General features: G+C 51.6%; 1 protein-coding gene across 1 annotated transcript; it reads left to right on the top strand.

Moving 5' to 3' along the window:
• Nucleotides 1-1,581: 1,581 nt before the first annotated feature.
• Ehd2 (EH domain containing 2) lies at nt 1,582-20,434 on the top strand. Its single transcript, XM_076927291.1, has 6 exons — nt 1,582-1,665; nt 4,839-5,298; nt 5,726-5,823; nt 11,367-11,779; nt 16,687-16,851; nt 18,650-20,434. Exons 2-6 carry the CDS (start codon nt 4,895-4,897, stop codon nt 19,199-19,201), a joined length of 1,632 nt encoding a protein of 543 aa, XP_076783406.1. The 5' UTR covers nt 1,582-1,665; nt 4,839-4,894; the 3' UTR covers nt 19,202-20,434.
• Nucleotides 20,435-20,893: the final 459 nt, after the last annotated feature.

Genomic DNA, 20,893 nt, shown 5'->3' with positions numbered 1-20,893 from the left:
TTGAAACACATGAATCTCCAGGGCCCAAACCTATTCAAACCACCACACATCCATACACATAAAAATAAATCTTAAAAATGTAAATAAGTGCATAAAAACTGAGAAAAAAAATCTTGACTAGTATGCAGGAAGCCATGAGTTTTATCCCCAGCATGCCATAAACTGGGCATGGTGGTACACACCTGTAATCCCAGCACTCTGGAGAGTGGTCACTGTGGGTAGGCAACGTTTCCAGAAAAGCAACCGTTTGTTTGCTAGGTGTGGCAGCATACACCTGTAACACCAGCATATGGGAGGCTGAGGCAGGAGGATCATGAGGGTAATTTGGGCTACTTAAGTGGGACTCTATTTTAGAAAACCAAAATAAGGCATGTGTCATAGGGTTTCTACTGCTATGAAGAGACACCATGGCCAGAGCAACTCTTATAAAGGAAAGCATTTAATCCTGGCATGGCTTACATCAGCATGGCAGGAAACATGGAGGTATACAGGCAGACATGGTGCTGGAGAAGTAACTAAGAGTTCTACATCCAGATTGGCAGGCAGCAGGGAGAGAGAGAGAGACTGAACCTGACTTGATCATTTGATACCTCAATGTTCCCCTTTGAGACCCCTGCACACTTTCTCCAACAAGGCTACACCTACTCCAACAAAAACACACCTCCTAATAAAGCCAGTCCCTATGAGCTTATGGAGGCCATTTTTATTCAAACTATCACACCATGTGATGTAGCTATGAACTGATGCTGAGAGTACATGCCTGTATTACCGTGCTAGGTATATTCTGTGCTAGGAATAGAACCCACGGCTTCATGCATCCTAGATGGTCACTTTACTAACTAAGCTACATTCCTAACCCCACAGCCTTGAGGGTTTTTTTTTTTTTTTTCCCCTTGTATTTTTGCTGTTGTTGTTGGTCGGTTGGTTGGTTTTATACTAGAGACACGGCTTCTTTACTACATAGCTTTGGCTGGTCTGGAATTTGCTATGAAGATCAGGCTGGACTTAAACTCATAGAGATTCACCTGCCTCTGCCTCCCAAATGCTGGGATTAAAGGCGTGTGCCACCACACTGGGCCCGTGCACTTACATTTTAATAATTTACTTTCATTTATATGCATTGGTGATTTGCCTGCTTCGCACATGTATATGTGTGTAAAGGTGTCAGATCTTGGAGTTACAGACAGTTGTGAGCTGCCGTGTGGGTGCTGGGAATTGAATGCAAGTCCTCTGTCAGAGCATTCAGTACTCTTAAGCACTGACCAACTAACTAACTCTTCAACCCCTGCTCTTAGATTTTAAAATCACTGTTGTTACGGTTACTTTTGAGACAGAATCCTACCGGGTGGTCCAGGCTGGCTTCAAACTTGCATGCACCACTATGATCAGATAAATTATTGGTAGGCTTGCTGCAGCTTCTGTCAACGTATTTGCTAAGAGAGGGAGCCAAAAGCTGGAGGATGAGGCTCACGTTGAACTGACTGCACGCTCGAACCTGTGCGCGTTTTCACAGTGCCCGCCAGGGGGCGGCCGAAGCTGGCGCGAGCTGGGACAAGGGGCCCGGCCCGCCCTGTCCGCCGCTCCTCCCGCGCGGCCCCACCCGTCTCACTCCACTGCAGACAGGACAGGGCTCAGGCCGCTTGCTCTGCGCTCCCCAGATCCCTGGTGAGTGCTCCCCAAATTCCACCTCTCACCTTCGCTCCGCTCTGTAACAATCTGTGCCCTCTCCTTCCAAATCGTTCCCAATTCCCACAGTCTTCTTCCAGGACCACCCCTAGCCCTCCTCAAATCTCTGTGATTTCCCTCAACCTCCTCAGGTCTCCCCAGCCTCTCTTTAGTCCTCCCGTCTCCTATAGCTCCTCTACCCTGCCCCAAGTTCTCCCAGTTCCTACCCAGCCTTCATCTTAGAAGACTCCCTCCTTGAAGTGGCCTTCTACCCTCCACACCCATCTCTGCTCCCCTTGGTCCGTCTTGCCACCCAAGAGCCTTCTCTTGCCTCTCGAAGTGCATAGACCCTTCAGCCAACCCTAAGCGTCTTTTTTGAGATGTCCCTTAGCTGCCTCCCTGCCTGGGACACTCCCAGGGTCCCCTCTCTTCATCTGTATCAGAGGGGCCTTTCATCCGTTATCCCACCCCTCCTGTTCTCCAATCCATTTTCTTCTCACTCTTCCTTGAGTCACAGTGATTTTGTTTTGATTTGCAGGGTTTGTTGGTTGGTTGGTTGGTTGGTTTGGATGCTTAGATTGTCCCATCTTTAAGCCAGATATGGTGGCACACTCCTTGAATCCCAAGATGTAGGAAGCAGAGGCAGGCAGATCTCAGTCTAAGGCTAACCTGGCCTACGTAGTTCCAGGCCAGCCAGAACTGAGAATACATAGTGAGAATGGGGGGGGGGGGGGGGGGGTTGGTGGTAGTGGAGAGTCGGCTGAGACTCAGCACTGGCTGCTCTTCCAGAGGTAGAGGTAGAGGACAATCTCGAACTTCTAATCTTGTGTCTACCTTCCTGGTGCTGAGATTACAGATATGCACTGTGCCCCACATGGTAGCTCACAACCATCTGTTACTTCAGTCCAGGGGAATCCAAAACTCTTCTCTGGCCCCCAAGGGCACTACATGCACATGGAACACAGACATACATACCTAGGAAAAAACACATAAAATATTTTTTAATGAAAGAAAAAAAAAGGAAAAATTGTCTTAGCTTTGGACAGAGAGCCACTTCAGGCTGAGTGCTGGGTGGCCTTTGAGCTGACTCAGACTGGCTTGTTCCTTCCCAACCCCCCAGCCCCGGCCCCGGCCCCGGCCCCGGCCCCGGCCCCGGCCCCGGCCCCGGCCCCGGCCCCGGCCCCGGCCCCGGCCCCGGCCCGGCCTCGGCTCCGGCCTCGGCCCCGGGACAGCTGTTTCTCGAGGGAGCCCTCGATTCTCTCTGTGAGGAATGACACTTGGAGACTCCAATCTGACCAAAAGCTGGCTCTTCAAAGTTGCTAAAATAAGCGTCTACCTATGGAGCGAGGAGAGAGAGAGACTATTACTGACAGCCAGGAGATGCCTCGGCCCAAACTTTACAGACTAAGAAAGCTTGTGGGGGTGTTGAGGGGCTACAGAGAGCACAGTCTGGCTTCGGGGGTGCTCACTACTGCAAGGTTGGTGACAACTTTTCTCTGACTAAGATTCTGAGACCTAAGATGGAAAGCCAGCTGGAGCGCCTTCTAGCTCCAGCTCCGTGATCCTGTACAAGCTACCGATGCCTCCCTGAGGCTCAGTTTCCTGTGTAAGACAGTGTGGGTGAGGCTGAGGAAGAGCTGAGTTTGTAGAGTGCTTGCCTAGCATGCTTGGAGCCTTAGGTTCTAGCCCCCAACTCCAGATAAAAGTAGGCGTGCCAATGCTTCACTATGATCTCAGCACTAGGGAGGTAGAGACAAGAAGATCAGAAGTTCAAGATTATCCTCTGTTCAGGTGCATCATGGAACACACAAGACAGGATCGCAAAAGGAAAAGACTTAACATGGGGGTAATGATAGAGCCACCAGATAAAGTCATGAAATTAAGGGACCTAGCACAGGGCTATGAGTATGGCTCAATGATAAGAGCCCCTGCCTAGGATCCCCCAGTGAGGGGCTGGGGCGTGGCTCAGTGGTAGAGCCCCTGCCTAGGATCCCCCAGTGAGGGGCTGGGGCGTGGCTCAGTGGTAGATACCCTGACTAGAATCCCCAGTGAGGGGCTGAGGGTGTGGCTCAGTGGTAGATACCCTGACTAGAATCCCCCAGTGAGGGGCTGGGGGCGTGGCTCAGTGGTGGAGACCCTGCCTAGAATCACCCAGTGAGGGGTTGGGGGTGTGGCTTAGTGATAGAGACCCTGCCTAGCATCCCCCAGTGAGGGGCTGGAGGCGTGGCTCAGTGGTAGATACCCTGACTAGAATCCCCAGTGGGGGGCTCAGGTATGGCTTAGCTCTACTGTGTTTGCCTAGCGTGCTCAAGATCCTGGGTTCCGTTCTAGCACCATACCCCAAATATGAGCTGGTACAGTGTCTGGCCTACAGTTGTCATGCTTCTTTCCAATGATAAGACTCCTCTTGACCTGGGTGCACCTAGGTAGCTTCTACAGCCTTGTTTCTCATCCCTCTGGATCTGCATTCCCACCAGATAGTCCTCAGTTCTTAGCCCCCAAGATCCTGTCCCACCCTTGGGACTTTGTACATGCCATCCTCTGCATAAGACCGTTGTCTTGCCTGTGCTCCACCAAGAAGCTCAGAAGTCAGCCTTTCCCGGAGCTTTGCTGACCCTGTGGTCAGTTTCCCATGCCTTCTTTGGATGCCTGGAATTCTGCAGGTATCACTAACTATTGGGTGCCCAGGCCCTCAGTTGTGGACCCTGATTGGGAGGCAAGTGGACTTTATGGCTCTTATCTTATCTTGGACGGTAGCTCTTGCAGCACGGAGTGAGCCGTTCCAGTGAAAATATGTTCAATGATGGGCGTGTGGTGTAATGGTGCATGGATTTGGGAATGGGTTTCTTTGGATGTGGGTCTTTTGAGATAGGGTCTTACACCACGTTGCCCAGGCCAGCTTTGAACTTCTGATCTTCCTGCCTCAGCTTCCCAGGATTACAAATGTACTGAAACATACCCAGCTCAGGGATGCTTTGCTTCCCCAGCAGTTTTCTTCTTTGCTATCATCTCTCGTTATTTTTCATAACACTTTCTCTTCTTGACCCCCGCCATGGTCAGTCTCATGCTAGCCCCTCTCCCTCCCTCTTCCTATCACCGGGATGCCCTGCTCCTCCCCGTACCTATGGTCGCTCTCTAGCATTCTTCCATTGTGATCCCTCCTCTTCTGGCAGGTGAGCTCTCCACCCTGTAGTCTCCTTGGGTGACCCAGTGGGCATCGAAAGGCACCATGTTCAGCTGGCTGAAGAAAGGCGGGGCTCGCGGCCAGCGACCTGAGGCCATCCGCACTGTGACCTCGTCCCTCAAGGAGCTGTATCGCACAAAGCTACTGCCGCTGGAGGAACACTACCGTTTCGGGTCTTTCCATTCACCGGCCCTCGAAGATGCTGACTTCGATGGCAAACCCATGGTGCTGGTGGCCGGCCAGTATAGCACTGGCAAAACCAGCTTCATCCAGTACCTTCTGGAGCAGGAGGTCCCTGGCTCCCGCGTGGGTCCCGAGCCCACCACCGACTGCTTCGTGGCTGTCATGCACGGCGAGACGGAGGGCACCGTGCCTGGAAATGCTCTCGTTGTGGACCCAGAGAAGCCCTTCCGCAAACTCAACCCTTTCGGAAACACTTTTCTCAACAGGTGTGGGAGCTGCCAGCCAGGAGGGGGGCGAGGGACGTCTGTCTCAGAATACTTCTGTCCTTCTCAGCTCCGATTCTCTTCTTTCTGCCTACTTCTTTCCCTTCCCTGCGTCTGCTCCCTCCCCTCTTGGGGCCTGAGTTCCAATTGTGCCTCTGCCGCTGAATGCTGGGCAACCTTGGTCAAGTGGTTTAACTTCTCTGTGCCTCTTTTGTTCATCTGGAAAATGAAGGTAACGACAGTGGTGACTTGGGATATCCCTAGACACAGATAGAGTTTTATATGGATCCCATGATGCCTCTGGACTTTCTTCTTTCTGGGATTTCTGTCCCCTGCACCTACCTTTATGGTACCGTTACTGTCCCTTCTTCGCATCTCCTTTTGCCCTCCTTTGCATTGACCCCTGACCTTCTGTCTCCCCACACCCCAGGTTTATGTGCGCCCAGCTCCCCAACCAGGTCCTGGAGAGCATCAGCATCATCGACACGCCCGGCATCCTGTCAGGTGCCAAACAGAGAGTGAGCCGGGGTGAGTGAGGAGGAAGCCCAGACTGAGGGAGGAGGCTGGGGCCCTGGATCCTTGTGTCTTGGGGAAGAGGTTGGTGTCTGTACACGCAGGTCTGAGGGAGGAGGCTGGGGCCTGGACTTCAGTGTGTACAGGAGGTGCGTTGGGAAAAAAAAAGAAGCAGCAGCAGCAGAAGAAGCCTGCACCTTTAGATTTAATAGAGGAGACTGGGGTTTCCTTTGATTGTCCCTCTGCAGGCATATGGAGCTACAGAAGTCAGGCATTCCTTCCATCCCTGGCTGGTGGTGGGGCGGGGAGACACGGGTAAACACATGCAAACAGGCTGCAGCCACATGTCTGGGCGGGCCAGGAGGATGGAAAGAGAGAGAAGAAGAGGGACAGAAACTGGGAGTACGGGGCAGGAGATACTCAGAGAATCCAGGAAGGGACAGGGCTGGGCAGGGAGGTCCTGGGCCCCACGCTTGTCCCCCTGAGCTCCTGGCTCAGAGGTTGGGCCACAGATGAAGCTGAGAGGGAGAATCTGGGTGGGGGCCAAGGCCTGGCCTGGAATTTATAAACAGCTGTGCAGGGGGAGCAGCGGGGAGTAAATTCCAGCAGAGCCTGCAGTGAGCACGTCCCCACCCACTCTGCCCACCCTCTTAGTCCCACTCCTATCCGAGTCTCTATCCCCTCCCCCACACCTCCCTCATTCCAGTATCTGGGTCCACAGCCCCTCTGTCCATCCCTGCCACCACCCTCATCTCTAGGCCTCGGCCGAGGAATTAGGGCAAAGGAGGCAACAGTGTGGGGCAGAGGGGACCCAAGGCCAGGCAGGAGGCAGGGCCAGGGCAGGGCTTTGGCTCCAAAAGTGCCAGTGCCCCTGGCCACTCTCCAGCAGAGCAACCCTGAGGGAGAAACACAGGAGGCAGCTGCAGAAACGGTCACAGTGCTCTGCCAGCGGGAGGAGGGGAGCAGGGGGAGGAATTCCTGGTGTGCTTAGCCTGTGGGTTGGGCCTAAAAGATGGAGGGAGCCCAAGGCCCCAGCTTCCGCAGGAGATGAAGAAGGGTGGAGATGGGGATCCCCTTCCTCTGGCCCTGGAGGCACAGGAGGTGGAGCCTGTCTGTCCAGGGGGACTTATGGGGGTGGTGAGAACTGGGGAAATCCTGGGAAAAGTAGTGTGTGATGGGTGTGGGTTGTGTCTGTCTGTGGTGGTGTGTGCTGACAGGCGCAACATGGAGGCCATGACTCTGAAGTTGTGTGAGTTGATGGAAGTGTGTGAGTTGCTGGCTACGGGTGCTATGTACCTCTAATTGTGATTTTATGTGATCTGGAGAGAAGGTGTGGGGCAAGGGGACATAGAGGGATCCTGTGAAGCTGTTTTATTGCAGTGTTGGTGGTGCCTTGAACACAGTAGACAAGCATGCCATGGCCCCAGCCCCTCATGGGGGATTCTAGGCAGGGGCTCTACCACTGAGCCACGCCCCCAGCCCCTCACTGAGGATTCTAGGCAGGGGCTCTACCACTGAGCCACACCCCCAGCCCCTCCCTGAGGATTCTAGGCAACGGCTCTATCATTGAGTTACATGACTCTATACACTTATGAAATACGTGTGCACATGTGCATGCACATGCATGTCTGAATCTGTATTTGTCTGTGTGGGTTATACCTGCGCATCTTGAAAGGTATAAAATTGCCAGAGAGAACTAACTCATGTGGCAGTACACATTCTAGCGCTGGGACAGGAGGATTGGGACTAGTTTGAGGCCAGCCTGGACATCACGGTAATAACTGCAGCACAGTGTGGGTTCAGATGGGCCTCTGTGCTGGAAAGTGCACTAATTTATCTGTTTGTGATGGTATACACGCCCCATATCTGTGCAGATCCCAGACTCTGACACATAAATATGTGTCTGGGAGCCTGGGTCTGGCTCGGGTCTGATGTATCCAGCTGTTTGATGCTAGTGTGCATTGGCAGAGGTGTGGCTGCCTGGGGAACCTTGCCCTGGTGTGACTGTTGCCTTGGGTGTCTCGCTGGCACACCTCCAGTCTGGACTCTACTGATTTTTCTCATTGCCTTGTTTTTGACACAGAGTCTTGTTCTGTAGTTCAGGCTAGTCTGGAACTCACTATATGCTCCAAATTGACCCCCAACTGGTAGCAATCCTCCTGCCTCCCTCAGCTGCTCTTGCACTGAGATGACAGGCATGCACCAGTACTCCAGACTTTGGTCCCTGAAACTATAACTTATGCAAGCCACTTTGTATCTCTGTGCCTCAGTTTCTCGCCTGAGAATGGGGAGAAAGCTGTAGGGACTTCTGAGAAGGGTTAAATTAGCTGCATGGGGCAAATAGGTGCCTGGGTGGTGGACAAGGAGAACTGTTTTTCTTGGGTGAACATCACGTCTCTCTGCCACGTCTCCATTCCCATGCTGACTCAACCTCCCCGCCCCCCTTCCCCTCCCTTTCTCCATCCCTCCCTCTCCCTCTCAACCCCATGAGACATATTTTCCAAATCCAGGCCAGGGTGTAAGTAGATGCTAGTGGGGGTGGGGTGGGGGAGGCCCAGTTGCTGCCTCTAAAGTGACCTGGCCCTTCCTTCCCCAAGAACAATGTCCTTGCCCCTTCCCCTCCCACCAGCAAGGACCAGGCAGCCCCCTGAGCCTTGGCGAGTGTGGAAAGCAGCTACTGACTCCTGCTCTTTTGTCTCCTGTGTTCATGCCTTCTGTGTCTCCGTTTCCTCAGCTGGAGAATGGAGTCATAAATCGCCTGCCTATAATTAATTGTGTTTTGCTGAATGAGTGAGTCTGTTCTACCTCCAAGCTCAAGTCAGGACATCAGTGATGTCCCCTTGTCCTGTCATTTGCTGGCTCTATATAACCTCTCCTCCAGGAAGTCCTTTAAGATCCACACTTAGGCCAGATCACGGGACTCTAGGAAACTCTCCACAGCTTCCAGGAACCCTACATCCTAACCTGACCACTCTGAAGACGAATTTGTCCCCAGACTCTAAGGGCAGAGTTGGCGTCACTTCAACCTCCCTTTCTGCTGGCACAGTACCACGCCATCTTCAGGTTTTCCCAGAGAGAAGCCTTTTTTTTTTTTTTTTTTAGACAAGGTTTCTCTGTGTAGCCTTACCTGTCTTGGAACTCTGGCCTTGAACTCACAGAGATCTGCCTGCCTCTACCTCCCAAATGCTGGGACTAAAAGCATGCTCAACCATGCCCCAGCCTGGCTTTTTTTTTTTTTTTTTTTTTTTTTTTTTTTTTTTTTTTTTCATTTTTTTTTTTTTTTTCATTTTAGGGGATAGGCAAGTTCAGAAAGGTTAAGCTGCTTGCCTAATGTCACACAGTAAATGGGAGCAGGGCAGTGATTCCTGATTGATAGGTCAGGGTAGGTCTTATACTCTCAGCTCTCCTAAGCCTTGCTCATCAGTGAATGCATAAGTGAAGGAGTAAAGGTGAGAAGTACTGAAGGGCCTGAATAGGAAAAGAAATGAATGAATGAATGAATGAATGAATGAATGAATGAGGGACTAGATGCACACCAGTCATCAAACATATATGCTGTCAAGAACATGGCACTACTAGAGAGATGGCTCAGTGGGTAAGAGTGCAAATTGCTCTTGTAGAGGAACCATGCTCAGTTCCCAGCACCCACGCTGGGCCACTCACAACCACCTGTAACTTTACCTCCAGTGGATCTGACATCTATGGCTTCCATAGGTACCTGCACCCATGTGCACCCCCCCACACACACACACACCGACAGACAGACAGACAGACACACACAGGAGCAGACAACCACACAGACACATACAGATAAGACACACACAAGTACATATGCATACACACAGACAGACACACACACAGACAGACACACAGACATATAGACATAGACAGGCAAACAGACATACACATGGGAGCAGACAAACACAGACATACAAACAAACACAGACAGACATACACAGATACATACATAGACATTCAAACAGACACACACACAGATTCATATGCATACACACAGACACGAACACATAGACACACAGGAGCAAACATACAGAGACACACTCACAGACACACATACACAAACACACAGAGACACACAGACATACACTGTTACATAGACATACACACAGACAGGTAAACACATAGAAACATACACAGATACCTAGACACATACACACACACACAAGAAAATTATCCTAGCATCTTGACCTCTTGTCACTCAATTGCTGGCACATCCAACAAGTCCCAGGAAAGGCCCTTGTCAGGGGCATGTCAGGTGTTGGGAGTGGGCTTGTAAATACTGGGAGTCTCTTTGAGATCATTTTAGGACTTTTCTTTGAGACAAGGTCTAATATATAGCTCTAGGTGTCCAGGAACTCACTCTGTAGATCAGGCCTGAAACTCAAAAGAGATCCACCTGCCTCTGCCTCCTGAGTGCTGGGATTAAAGGTGTACACTACCATCTCTAGCCACTTCTAGGAATTTTGAAGTGTGTGTGTGCTAGAGGGCTGGCTCTGTGGTTAGGAGCACTTGCTGCTCTTGCAGAGGACCCAAGTTCATTTCCCAGCCACCCAAGTCAGCTAACTCACAACCACCCAAAATTCCTGCTGTAGGCAGTCTGTATGACACACTCTGGCCTCTGGAGGCACCTGTACACATGTGCACATAAACCCACACACACATACACACACACACAAATGACAAAATTTTAAAATGTATATAAAATGTATATGCATATATGTCCTAGTGTGAATGTCCACATGAATGCAGGTGCCCGAGGAGGCCAGAAGAGAACACAGGACCCCATGGCACTGGAGTTACAGGAGGTGGTAAGATACCTGCTGTGGGTGCTGGGCACCAACTAAACTGGGGTCTTCTGAGAGGGTAGTGTGTTCTCAGAATTGCTGAATCCCCAACTTTAGCATCCAAAAGTATTTTTATTACATTTTATTTCTTGTGTGGCTCTAGGTGGGTACATGCCACAGCCTAGGAGAGGAGGTCAGAGGACAACTGCAAGTCATCCCGCTCTGAGCCATCTCACAGGGCCCACACCTCAGGATTTTAACTGCCCATAAGTACATCCATATTAAAAGGAATCCCTAATGTCTGCCTAGGGAATGAATGAAAAAGCCAAGGATGTAGGAACCAGGGGGGGGTAAAGGGGTGGAGGGGGAGGCAGTGACAAGGGGTGGGGGGCATGGTTGCCTCATCCTAGGGAGCAAGGTGGCTTGAGGGTCTGGTCAAAAGCTGGGTGCTGAGAAGTGGCAGTTATGGGACACTATTTGGCATGCACAGGAATTACATAGTTAGCAGCCTGTCAGTGGTGGCCCATGCCTTTAATTAATCCCAGCACTAGAAAGGCAGGTGCAGGTGGATCTCTGAGCAGCCTGGCCCACAGAGCAAGTTTCAGAACGGCCAGGGATACATGGAAAAATTCTGTCTTGTGAAAAAACAAAACAAAACAAAACAAAACAAAGCGAAAAACCGTACTGAGCATCTGAACCACCCAGTGTCAGCTCTAAAGAACTGTTCCTTGTGTCCCTGTCTCCCGCTTGCTCCAGGCTACGACTTCCCAGCTGTCCTGCGCTGGTTTGCTGAGCGTGTGGACCTCATCATCTTGCTCTTTGACGCTCACAAGCTGGAGATTTCCGACGAATTCTCAGAGGCCATTGGTGCCTTGCGTGGCCACGAGGACAAGATCCGCGTGGTACTCAACAAGGCAGACATGGTGGAGACGCAGCAGCTGATGCGTGTCTACGGGGCGCTCATGTGGGCACTGGGCAAGGTGGTGGGCACACCTGAGGTCCTTCGCGTCTACATTGGCTCCTTCTGGTCCCAGCCGCTCCTTGTGCCGGACAACCGGCGTCTCTTCGAGTTGGAGGAACAGGACCTCTTCCGTGATATCCAAGGCCTACCGTGCCACGCGGCGCTGCGCAAGCTCAACGACCTAGTGAAGCGGGCGCGGCTGGTGCGGGTGAGCACATCCGGGTTCGCGGGAGGATCTAGGGAAATTTAGGAAGGATTGAAAGGGAGATCAGGAGATGAGGGAGGAAGTTAGGAGGCTGTATGAGCACTGAAGGAAACTGAGGAGGACTTGGGGGAGGAATTGAGGAGGACTTTGCGAGGCTATGGAGGACTGAAGGAGTTATAGGAGCCCTAAATTGGAAACCTTGAAGAGGCTGGACAGATTTATCTTTTCTCTTTCTTGTCTGCTTGTGCAGCTAGGTAGGCACCACCTAGGTCCCAGTTAATTCTTCTGATGGATCGCTCTGGTGCAGCATGGACTGTGCAGACGGTCCCAATGCCACCATTGCCCTGAGTTTGCATGCTTCCTTCTTTGTTACCATCATGTCGTTGGCCTTCTCTCTCCTATCCCACTGAACAAAAGCCGAGTCCTCTCGGTGGCTGTCTTACTCTTCTATAGCTGTGGAGAGAGACACCATGACCATGGCAACTTATAAAAGAAAACCTTACTAGTGCTCCTGGCTCCAGAGAGTTAGTGGCCATGACCATTGTGATGGGGAGCCTGGCAGCAGGCAAGCATGGTTGGTGCAGGAGCAACAGCTGAAAGCTTAAGACAGCACAAGACAGAGAGCAGGAGAGTGCTAACTGGGAATGGTGTGGTCCTTTAAAACCTCAAAGCCTACCCCCAGTGACATACCTACTCCAACAAGGCCAGGCCTCTGAATCCTTCCCAAACAGTCCCATAAACTGGGGACCAAGTATTCAAATACAAGAACCTAGGAGTGTTCATTCTGATTCAAATCAACACAGCAGCTCACTCCTTTTCCTACATGACCTCTCACTCCCTTCCCATCAGCCACTGCACTTCACACTGGCCTCAGTCCCACCTCAGGGCCTTATACTCACCTGCTTGCGCTTCTGGGTCGCCTTCCCTTCCCCTTGACTTTGCACATGGTTCACTCAAATGTCACCTTCTCAGGAAGGTGCCACTCCTTTAATGAGCACATCTGCTCCAGATTTATCCCTAACCCTATTGTGACCTCCCCCACACACACACACACACACACAACCCCTGTGTTGCCATCTCATGTGAGCCTGTCAGGGGCCCCTGTTTTCTGTCTCTTCAACTCCATACTCAAGTACTCAGATACCTGGCGTCTTAGAACTCTTCAGTGAGAGTCTCTAGCGCCTGGGTCTGAATTGCTCTGTAAATATTTATGGAATGAATGACACTCTGGGGAACTTCAGCTTGAACAAAGTCACTTCTGTGCCTAGCCCTCGGCTGGGACATGCTGGGGATGCAGCAATGGCCAAAGCTGTTCTTGCCCTGCCCGGTGGGGCTCCAGGTCTGAATGCCCCGGGACAGTTTCAAGACTCAGTCTGTGAAGGAGAAGACAGACAGATCCATCCCGTAGCAGTGACAGCCAAGCAAGGTCCAGTCTCAGGGCCTCGTAGAGGAGAGGGCATCTGGGGGGATGCGAAGTGAGACTGAGGAGGTGGTGGGAGTCAGAACACTGCCGATCCTATGGACTATGTCAACGATCTTATGCTTTGTTTTAAGGGTACCAGGGAGACACGGAAAGGTTTAGAGCAGGGTGACAGGATTGCACTCAAGCTGCCTTCTGGAGAGAGGATTCGTGTCTAGGAAGAACCTAGGGGGATGGAGGACATAGTCTGCCTCAGGCTGGGCTCCAGAGAGGAAGAGGGGGGCAAGGGCTTTGCTTTCAGAGCCGAATGGAGCATTCACAAAGGAGGCTGCCAGGGAGGAGGTGGGGCAGGAAGCTGGACAGGAGAAGAGGCCAAGAGGGTTCTAGGTGGTAGAGGCATCCAAGGTGTGGTTTAAAGAGCCGGAGAGGAGTGAATCACCACTTCCAACCCCACCGCAGGAATCCTCTAAGGGAGCACCAGGTGCCCAAGGCGACTGCCCCAGGCGACCAGAGCTGTCCTTAAGTCACGGAGTCCCCATCAACATCTCCCTTTCCCAATGCTTTCCTCCTGTTCATGCTCTTTTCCTAGTCTTCTTTCCCTTCCCACCTCTCCCTCTTGCTTTCTCAGTACCCCCTGGCCCACCCTCACTTCCGGCTGCAGGGACACTCTTGGGAAGCAGAAGCCAGAGCTGGGGCCCCGCGGCACCGGGACCAAGGAGCGGGGCCGGACACCTGGCGCCCCGGCCAGGAGGGAGGTGGCTCCGGAAACTCAGTACAAACCCCGGCGTCCGACCTGCGCCCCGGCCCTGCCCACGCCACCCCCTTATCTCTTCCTGCCACCTTCCCATGCTTCCTCTCTGGAAAAGCCATCAGCGCTCCTGCCTGCCTCCTTCTGCAACGGGAGCCATGGCAGGACCGCCCCTACCACGGTCCTCTCTGACTCTGTCCCTCCCATTTGGGCCACCCTGGAAGGCCACGCCCCTTGAGTAGCAAGCCACGCCTCCCCATTGCCAAGTCCTTGCCCATCCTCAGGCCGCGCCCGTCATTAGCCCATTCTCAGGCAGAAGCTTCCAGTTACCTCACTCTAGCAGGCCACATCTCCTCCCCAATGGTGGATTCTCACTGGCCACATCCCCACGCATCCTTCATTAGCCTGCTCTGGCAGGTCCTGTCCTTCCCAAGTGGCCCAGTATCTCAAACCCTAACTCTCCCCGTTGGCCAGCCATTTTAGCCCCTCTCCTCTCTACTTTCCTGGCAAGACCTGCTCCTCCTTACTGGCTTTCTCTGCTCAACCATGCACTTTCTCCTTTGACTCCCGGTAGCAGGAAGTGAATTTCATCTTGACCACACACACCCCTACCCTGATTGACCTCTCTGACCTGTAGGGTATGCTTTCCTTTAGTCCTGCAAACTCATCCTTAGTTCCCCCGATGCCTCTGAGTCTCAGTCTTCATGAGAAGACTTCATGATGCCATCCCATTTCGTGGGCACACCCTCCCACACCCCTTACAAATGACCCAGGACACACTTGGTCTGGTCACCAATAACCGCGCACATGGCTTTAACCTCCCTTGAAAACGGTCTCCTTTGGTGGCGCGAGGCCATTAAGGCCAAAAAGCTGCTCATTCAGGGTTCTCTGTAACCCACCCCAGTGCCTCAGTTTCATCTTTGTACAAGGCAAAACGTGGATGACCGCTCTGGCTCTGCCCTTTGGTGGAAGTCTAAACCACTAGAAGGTGTGATTCCAGAATGCTGTATGCTTGTAGACAAGATCTGGGAAGAATTTCATTTTTTTAAAATCGCCGTTGAATTTTTTTTTTGATTATTTTATTTTATCCTGTGTGAGCATGATATATGTGCTGTGCATGCATTCATATGCCACATTCTACCTATTGAGGCCAGAGGACAATTTGTGTGAGTTCCCTCCTTCCACGTGTGGGTCCCAGTGACTCAACTCAGGGTTGGGGACAAGCATCTTTACCCCTGTGTATCCATAACCCGGCCTTATTGTTCTTCCATTTGAGCATGCATATTCAATGGAGCTGGCTATAAACAGCAGACACGCCCGCGGTTCAGTATTCTGCCACCCTTGATTATTTTTCAATAACTTATGAGAATATGGTTCAAAGGTTCTCAAGTTCGGTGGCTTTTTCCCACAATGATTTCCTGAGTGCATATTGTCGCAGGACTGGAGACAGAGGAAACAGATAAGGCCTGGCCTGGCAGAGCTTGTAGTTTGAAGGAGGGAAATGGAGTGGTTAGATAAAATAATGATGACTCCAGCCCAACTGTGAAGAAGACAGGCTGGAGAGGAGCAGATGGCAATGATAACAGGCACTTGGTTTTCATGGACAAACTCAGTGGGAAGACTGGGACAGAGCTCCAGGCAGAGAGCGTGGTCATAAGCACAAGCCCTGGGGAGGACAAATGTTGGTGTAGTGGTCATTGAGAAATGCTGGTGAGCAGTGTATGAAGGGGGGAGACAAGAGAGAGGCTGTGGGTGCAGCTGTAGGAACCAATCAGGGAGGGGAATGGGCTCTTGAGACTCACTGAGGGGGTAGCTGGAGAGGTGCTCAACATTTTAGAGCACTGGTTGCTTTTCTAGAGGATCCAGGTTTGGTTCCCAGCACCCACATGGCTGCTTACAATCAGTTCTAACTCTAGTCCCAGAGGATCTGATATCCTCTTCCGGCAACTGTGGGTACTGTACACACATGGTGCTCAGACATGCAGATAAAACACCCATACACATGTAAAAGTTTTTAAATGTAAACAACAAATGGAAGTCTTTCTAACCTCAGCATTAGGGAGGTTGAGGCAGGAAGATTGCTAGTTAAGTCCAGCTGGACTACTTAAAGATTCTTAAGACACTCAAATGTCCTGTCTCTGGCCTCCATGGGATGGGTGGAGTTTGGACATCCTTTTCCAGAGCTAGGCACAGCTAAGGGCAACTTGCTCTGGGTTGAGCCCAAGAGCCTTGGAGAGAGCATCAGGCTGTAGAGCTGGGTAGAAATGTGAACAGGAGATAGGCAAGTCTCAGCTCTGGGCTGGTATGTGGGTGAGGCCAGCTTGCAGGAGCTTAAAGCTGGGAGGAGCTGAGATGGTTTAGCAGCAAGGGGAGCTTAGGTTGAATTTCAGTAGATAAGAGAGTGGGGAATTACCTGCCTGTAACATATTAGAGAAGTTCCAGTCAGGCATGGTGGCTTAAAGCTGTACTATCAGCATTGAAGAGGCTGAGGCAGGAGGATGGTTGCAAGTCTGAATCCAGCCTGGGGTACATAGTGCAACCTTCTCTGACAATCCCAAGAGGAAAGCTGTACACAGGGATGCACACTTGTCATCCTGGAACTCTGGAGGTGGAGGAAGGAGGACAAGGAGTTCAGGGCCAGGCTGGGTCAGAGAGACCCTGTCTCAGATAGAAAAGAATGCAGATTCCCAGGCCCTGCCCACTCCCAGCCCCCTCCTGGTGACTGTACATACCTTTCTACAGGTGCACGCTTACATCATCAGCTACCTGAAGAAAGAGATGCCCTCGGTGTTCGGAAAGGAAAACAAAAAGAAGCAGCTGATCCTCAAGCTGCCTGTCATCTTCGCAAAGATCCAGCTGGAGCACCACATCTCCCCTGGAGACTTTCCCGACTGCCAGAAGATGCAGGTAGGGGACCCACTCCAGAAGGGAGGCAGGGTGTTGAGGACAGAGTTTCCTGGGGGTTCTGAGAATGGGGCCTGGAAGGCTGGAGGGCTGTGTGGCATTTTTATCCAGGGGAACCTGGCTTTATGAGTTAGGGTTACAGAGTGCAGAGAAAACCTATAGTAGTAGTTAACGTGGAAGCTACTTTTCCCCCTTACTAAGTCGCTTGAATATACTTAGGGTCGGGCAACCTACTATGGAGCCTAAGACCTAAACTGTATTTCTTTTTTCCATGCTTGCCCATAACCAAGAGTTCTCATGGTATTAATGGCTATAGAAACTCCAGTCTTTGTGCCTGTGTTCCAGACAGCAAGAAGAGAGAGCAAGAAGAGCTGGGCAATGGCTCAGAGCTTAAGAGCACTTACTGCCCTTGAAGGGGTCCTAGGTTCCTAGCTTTACACCCACACTGCAGTTCACAACCATCTATAACTCCAGTTCTGGGGGGATCCAATGCCCTCTTCTGACCTCCACGGAAACCAAACACACATGTGGTGCACAGGCATATACACAGGCAAAGCACTCATACTCATAAAATAAATATTTTAACATAAGTAGAAAGAGAGAGGAACTAGGCAAGGTCCTGTATGCCTGTAATCTATACAATCGGAAGGTAGAGACAGGAAGACCAAGACCTCAAGGAAGTCTTAGCTACAGAAGTAGTTCGAGGCTAGCCTGGGCTGCATAGGACCCTATCTTTGAAAGGAGAAAGTGTCTTTCTTTAAGGACACTGCATTTTACTTTGATGTAAATGGTTCAAGTTGTAATGCCCAGCATGCTAGCCACTGACTATATTAAAGATGAGTTACCCTCAGCTATGTTGACCTTTGCCTATTAATCCCAGTGCTGGGGAGGTATGCAGAAGCAGGATGATCACAAGTTCAAGGCCAGTCTAGGTTACATAGAGAGTTCTAGGCCAGCCTGAGATGAGATGCATAGTCAGGCCCTGTCGATAGCTAGCTAGCAAAAACAAAAGAGACAGGAGAGATGGCTCAATGGTTAAGAACATACATGTTCTTTCAGAGAACCCAGATTCAGTTCCCAGAATGAATGGCCCATATGGTGGCTCACAACCATCTGTAACTCCAGTTTCAGGGGACGTGATACTCTCTTCAGGCCTCTGTGGGTTCCTACATATATACGGTACACACGAACTAGTGCAAGCACATACACAAACATAAAAATAATAAATTCAAAAAACCAAAATGGAATTATAGATTAAGCTACTTTACACAACCACATGCAGCTTGTGGGTACCGTATTAAACTGGGTAATGCAACTTGTGCTTAAAGGCAATTGGCTGGAACTTAGTCACATGGCCTGCTGGCTGTCCTTCACGCTAAGAAGTGTATGTAGCCTTCCCTGTAGGCAGGCAGACTCTCAGGAGATTTAGCATGCCCAGCTACTTGGAAAGCTGAGGCGGGAAGATAACAAACTGAAGGCCAGTGCTCACACCTTATAAAGATCTTGTCTCAAACAGTTTAAAATAAGCAAAAGAGAATTGGTGGTACATACATGTGTGTGATGACATTTGTAAAGTGAAGGCAGAAAAATCAGAAGTTTGAGAATATCTCTTAACACAGCCAGTTGGGGGCGTTGCCTGGGTTAGGAGAGACTCTGGCTCAAAGGGGGAGAAACATAAAACAGGACTGGGCTCATTAATGATAGAGTATCTGCCTAGAACCCCCCCCCCCCCGTGAGGGGCTGAGGGCGTGGCCTTGTGATCGTGCCCCTGATCTGTGAGCGTTTCCATTCCTCCTACCAGGAGCTGCTGATGGCACATGACTTCACCAAGTTCCACTCGCTAAAGCCGAAGCTGCTGGAGGCGCTGGACGAGATGCTGACCCATGACATTGCCAAGCTTATGCCGCTGCTTCGGCAAGAGGAGCTGGAGAGTGTCGAGGCTGGAGTGCAGGGTGGTGCATTTGAGGGCACCCGCATGGGCCCCTTCGTAGAGCGGGGCCCTGACGAAGCAATGGAAGATGGCGAGGAGGGCTCAGAAGATGATGCTGAATGGGTGGTGACCAAAGACAAGTCCAAATACGATGAAATCTTCTACAACTTAGCGCCTGCTGATGGCAAGCTAAGTGGTTCGAAGGCCAAAACCTGGATGGTGGGCACCAAGCTACCCAACTCCGTGCTGGGGCGAATCTGGAAGCTGAGTGATGTCGACCGAGATGGCATGCTGGATGATGAGGAGTTCGCCTTGGCCAGCCACCTCATCGAGGCTAAGCTCGAAGGCCATGGGCTACCCACCAACCTACCCCGCCGCCTGGTGCCGCCTTCTAAGCGGCGACAGAAGGGCTCTGCTGAGTGAGACAGTAGCAACTGCTGGCTCACCCTCCCACTTTGCCCTGCTGAGGCTCCCCAGCTCCAGCTGGCTACACAGCTACACGCAGATTCCTGCTCTGGCCCACTTACCCTGCCTGCCCACCCTGCCTGGCTACAAGGACTCGAGGGGGGAGCTTCTCTCCCACACCAGACATCCAGCCAAAGCACTTATAGAGGATTGGGGGCCGGAGGGGGGAGTGACAAACCTCTGTCTGTCCTTCACATACACAGGAGCTTATCACAGAAACACACACACACACATCCATCCATCATTCATATAAAGACCTTTTTTTTTTAATTTTATTTTTTTGAAAGTGTCTCACATAACCTAGGCTACCCTTGAACTTCTTATGTAGTTGAGGATGACCTTGAACTCTTCTTCATCTTCCTGGCTCCACTTCCTGAGTGCTGGAGTTTCAGGCATGAACTACCATGTCTGGTTGATGCAGTCCTGGGGTATGAACCCAGGGCCTCCTGCATGCAAGGCAAGCACTCTATCAACTGAGCTACGTCCATGGCCCCATCCAAATATTTATTGAGCACTTACTGAATGCTGGGCCCTGGTGAAACCGACTCTCAGGAGTGTGACATATCCACATGGTCACACAAACACTGATACCAGCAAGACCCCTTTCTATAGGTAAGCAGCCATGCTAAGACTCCCTACTCCATTATGTCTCAGGTGTTAGACTCATTGGGGGTTCAGAGCAGACACCCAGCTTCCTTGTTCCTCACATGGACCTCTCTTTTGCTTTCCTACCCACACATCCTAAATTCTGACCATATCCACTTCACAAAGATTATGCAGCAGATAGAAAAACCGAAACTTCCTGGCTCCTTCGAGTATGGTTTCCATCCCCCGGAGCCCAGAGTCTCCCCAGCATACGTGTGGGATTGGGAACCAAAGTATCTGGCCCTTCTGCCCACCTTCGGGTCATATTTAAGTAGAGTCCCTATCAAAGACAGAGACCACGGGGTGGGAATAGGGGATGCTTTTCCAAAGCCCAGGTTTTCATGGATATCCTGGGGGACTGGGAATTCTTGGTGCTATAACCTTTCCTCCTCTCTACAGGGGCCCCACACACTTTTTCTTCACCACCTTAGTACATGATCCTGGTGGGAAACAAAAAAGATGGGGGGAGGGGGTGAGGACAGCTAGAGGGGTCTGAAAACCCAAGAGTGTCACCTACAGGGCCAATAAAGCCAAAGCTGCTGTTTGTGTCGCTGTCAGGCTATCTTGGAGCGGGACCCCTAAGGAAGAGGTGCCCGGGGGACCATTCTGGCTCACAGGGGCGGTGCAGCTTGTGACTCAACTCTGCGCTGACTCAGTCTCGGGCTGGGGGCCAGTCCTGCATATTTTCCGAAGAAAAGTTACTCAGGGCCCTCCCCACCCTTGGGACCTCCCTCCCGCCTTCCGCCGTAGGGCCTGGGAACCCAGTCCTGGGCGTGGACGAGGGCCAGTGCCAGTTTGTGTACAGTTTGCCCTTAGTCTCCAAAGCACATGAATCGAATGCACCAGAGTAGATCCTGTAGCCCGAGACCACCGAGTCCTGGGGGAGGGATTAGTGTGGGAGTGCACAGGACACTGACCTGGCCCACACCCGGTGCGCCAGAGACTTGCTGAACTGGAGAGCCTCCCGTCCACGTCCACGTATGCCCTGCTCCGCAGCCTTGGGCG

The sequence above is a fragment of the Arvicanthis niloticus genome, chromosome 29 (genome assembly GCF_011762505.2).
Source record: "Arvicanthis niloticus isolate mArvNil1 chromosome 29, mArvNil1.pat.X, whole genome shotgun sequence".
Taxonomy (NCBI): domain Eukaryota; kingdom Metazoa; phylum Chordata; class Mammalia; order Rodentia; family Muridae; genus Arvicanthis; species Arvicanthis niloticus.
This window is presented reverse-complemented; position numbering and strand designations above follow the sequence as displayed.

What these genes read in the sequence shown, in the direction of transcription:
- Ehd2 (XM_076927291.1), top strand. Translation starts at nt 4,895, where the DNA reads ATGTTCAGCTGGCTGAAGAAAGGCGGGGCTCGCGGCCAGCGACCTGAG. An exon ending in CAAACAGAGAGTGAGCCGGG is followed by an intron (nt 5,824 to 11,366) that starts GTGAGTGAGGAG and finishes CGCTTGCTCCAG; the next exon opens with GCTACGACTTCCCAGCTGTC. An exon ending in AGCGGGCGCGGCTGGTGCGG is followed by an intron (nt 11,780 to 16,686) that starts GTGAGCACATCC and finishes ACCTTTCTACAG; the next exon opens with GTGCACGCTTACATCATCAG.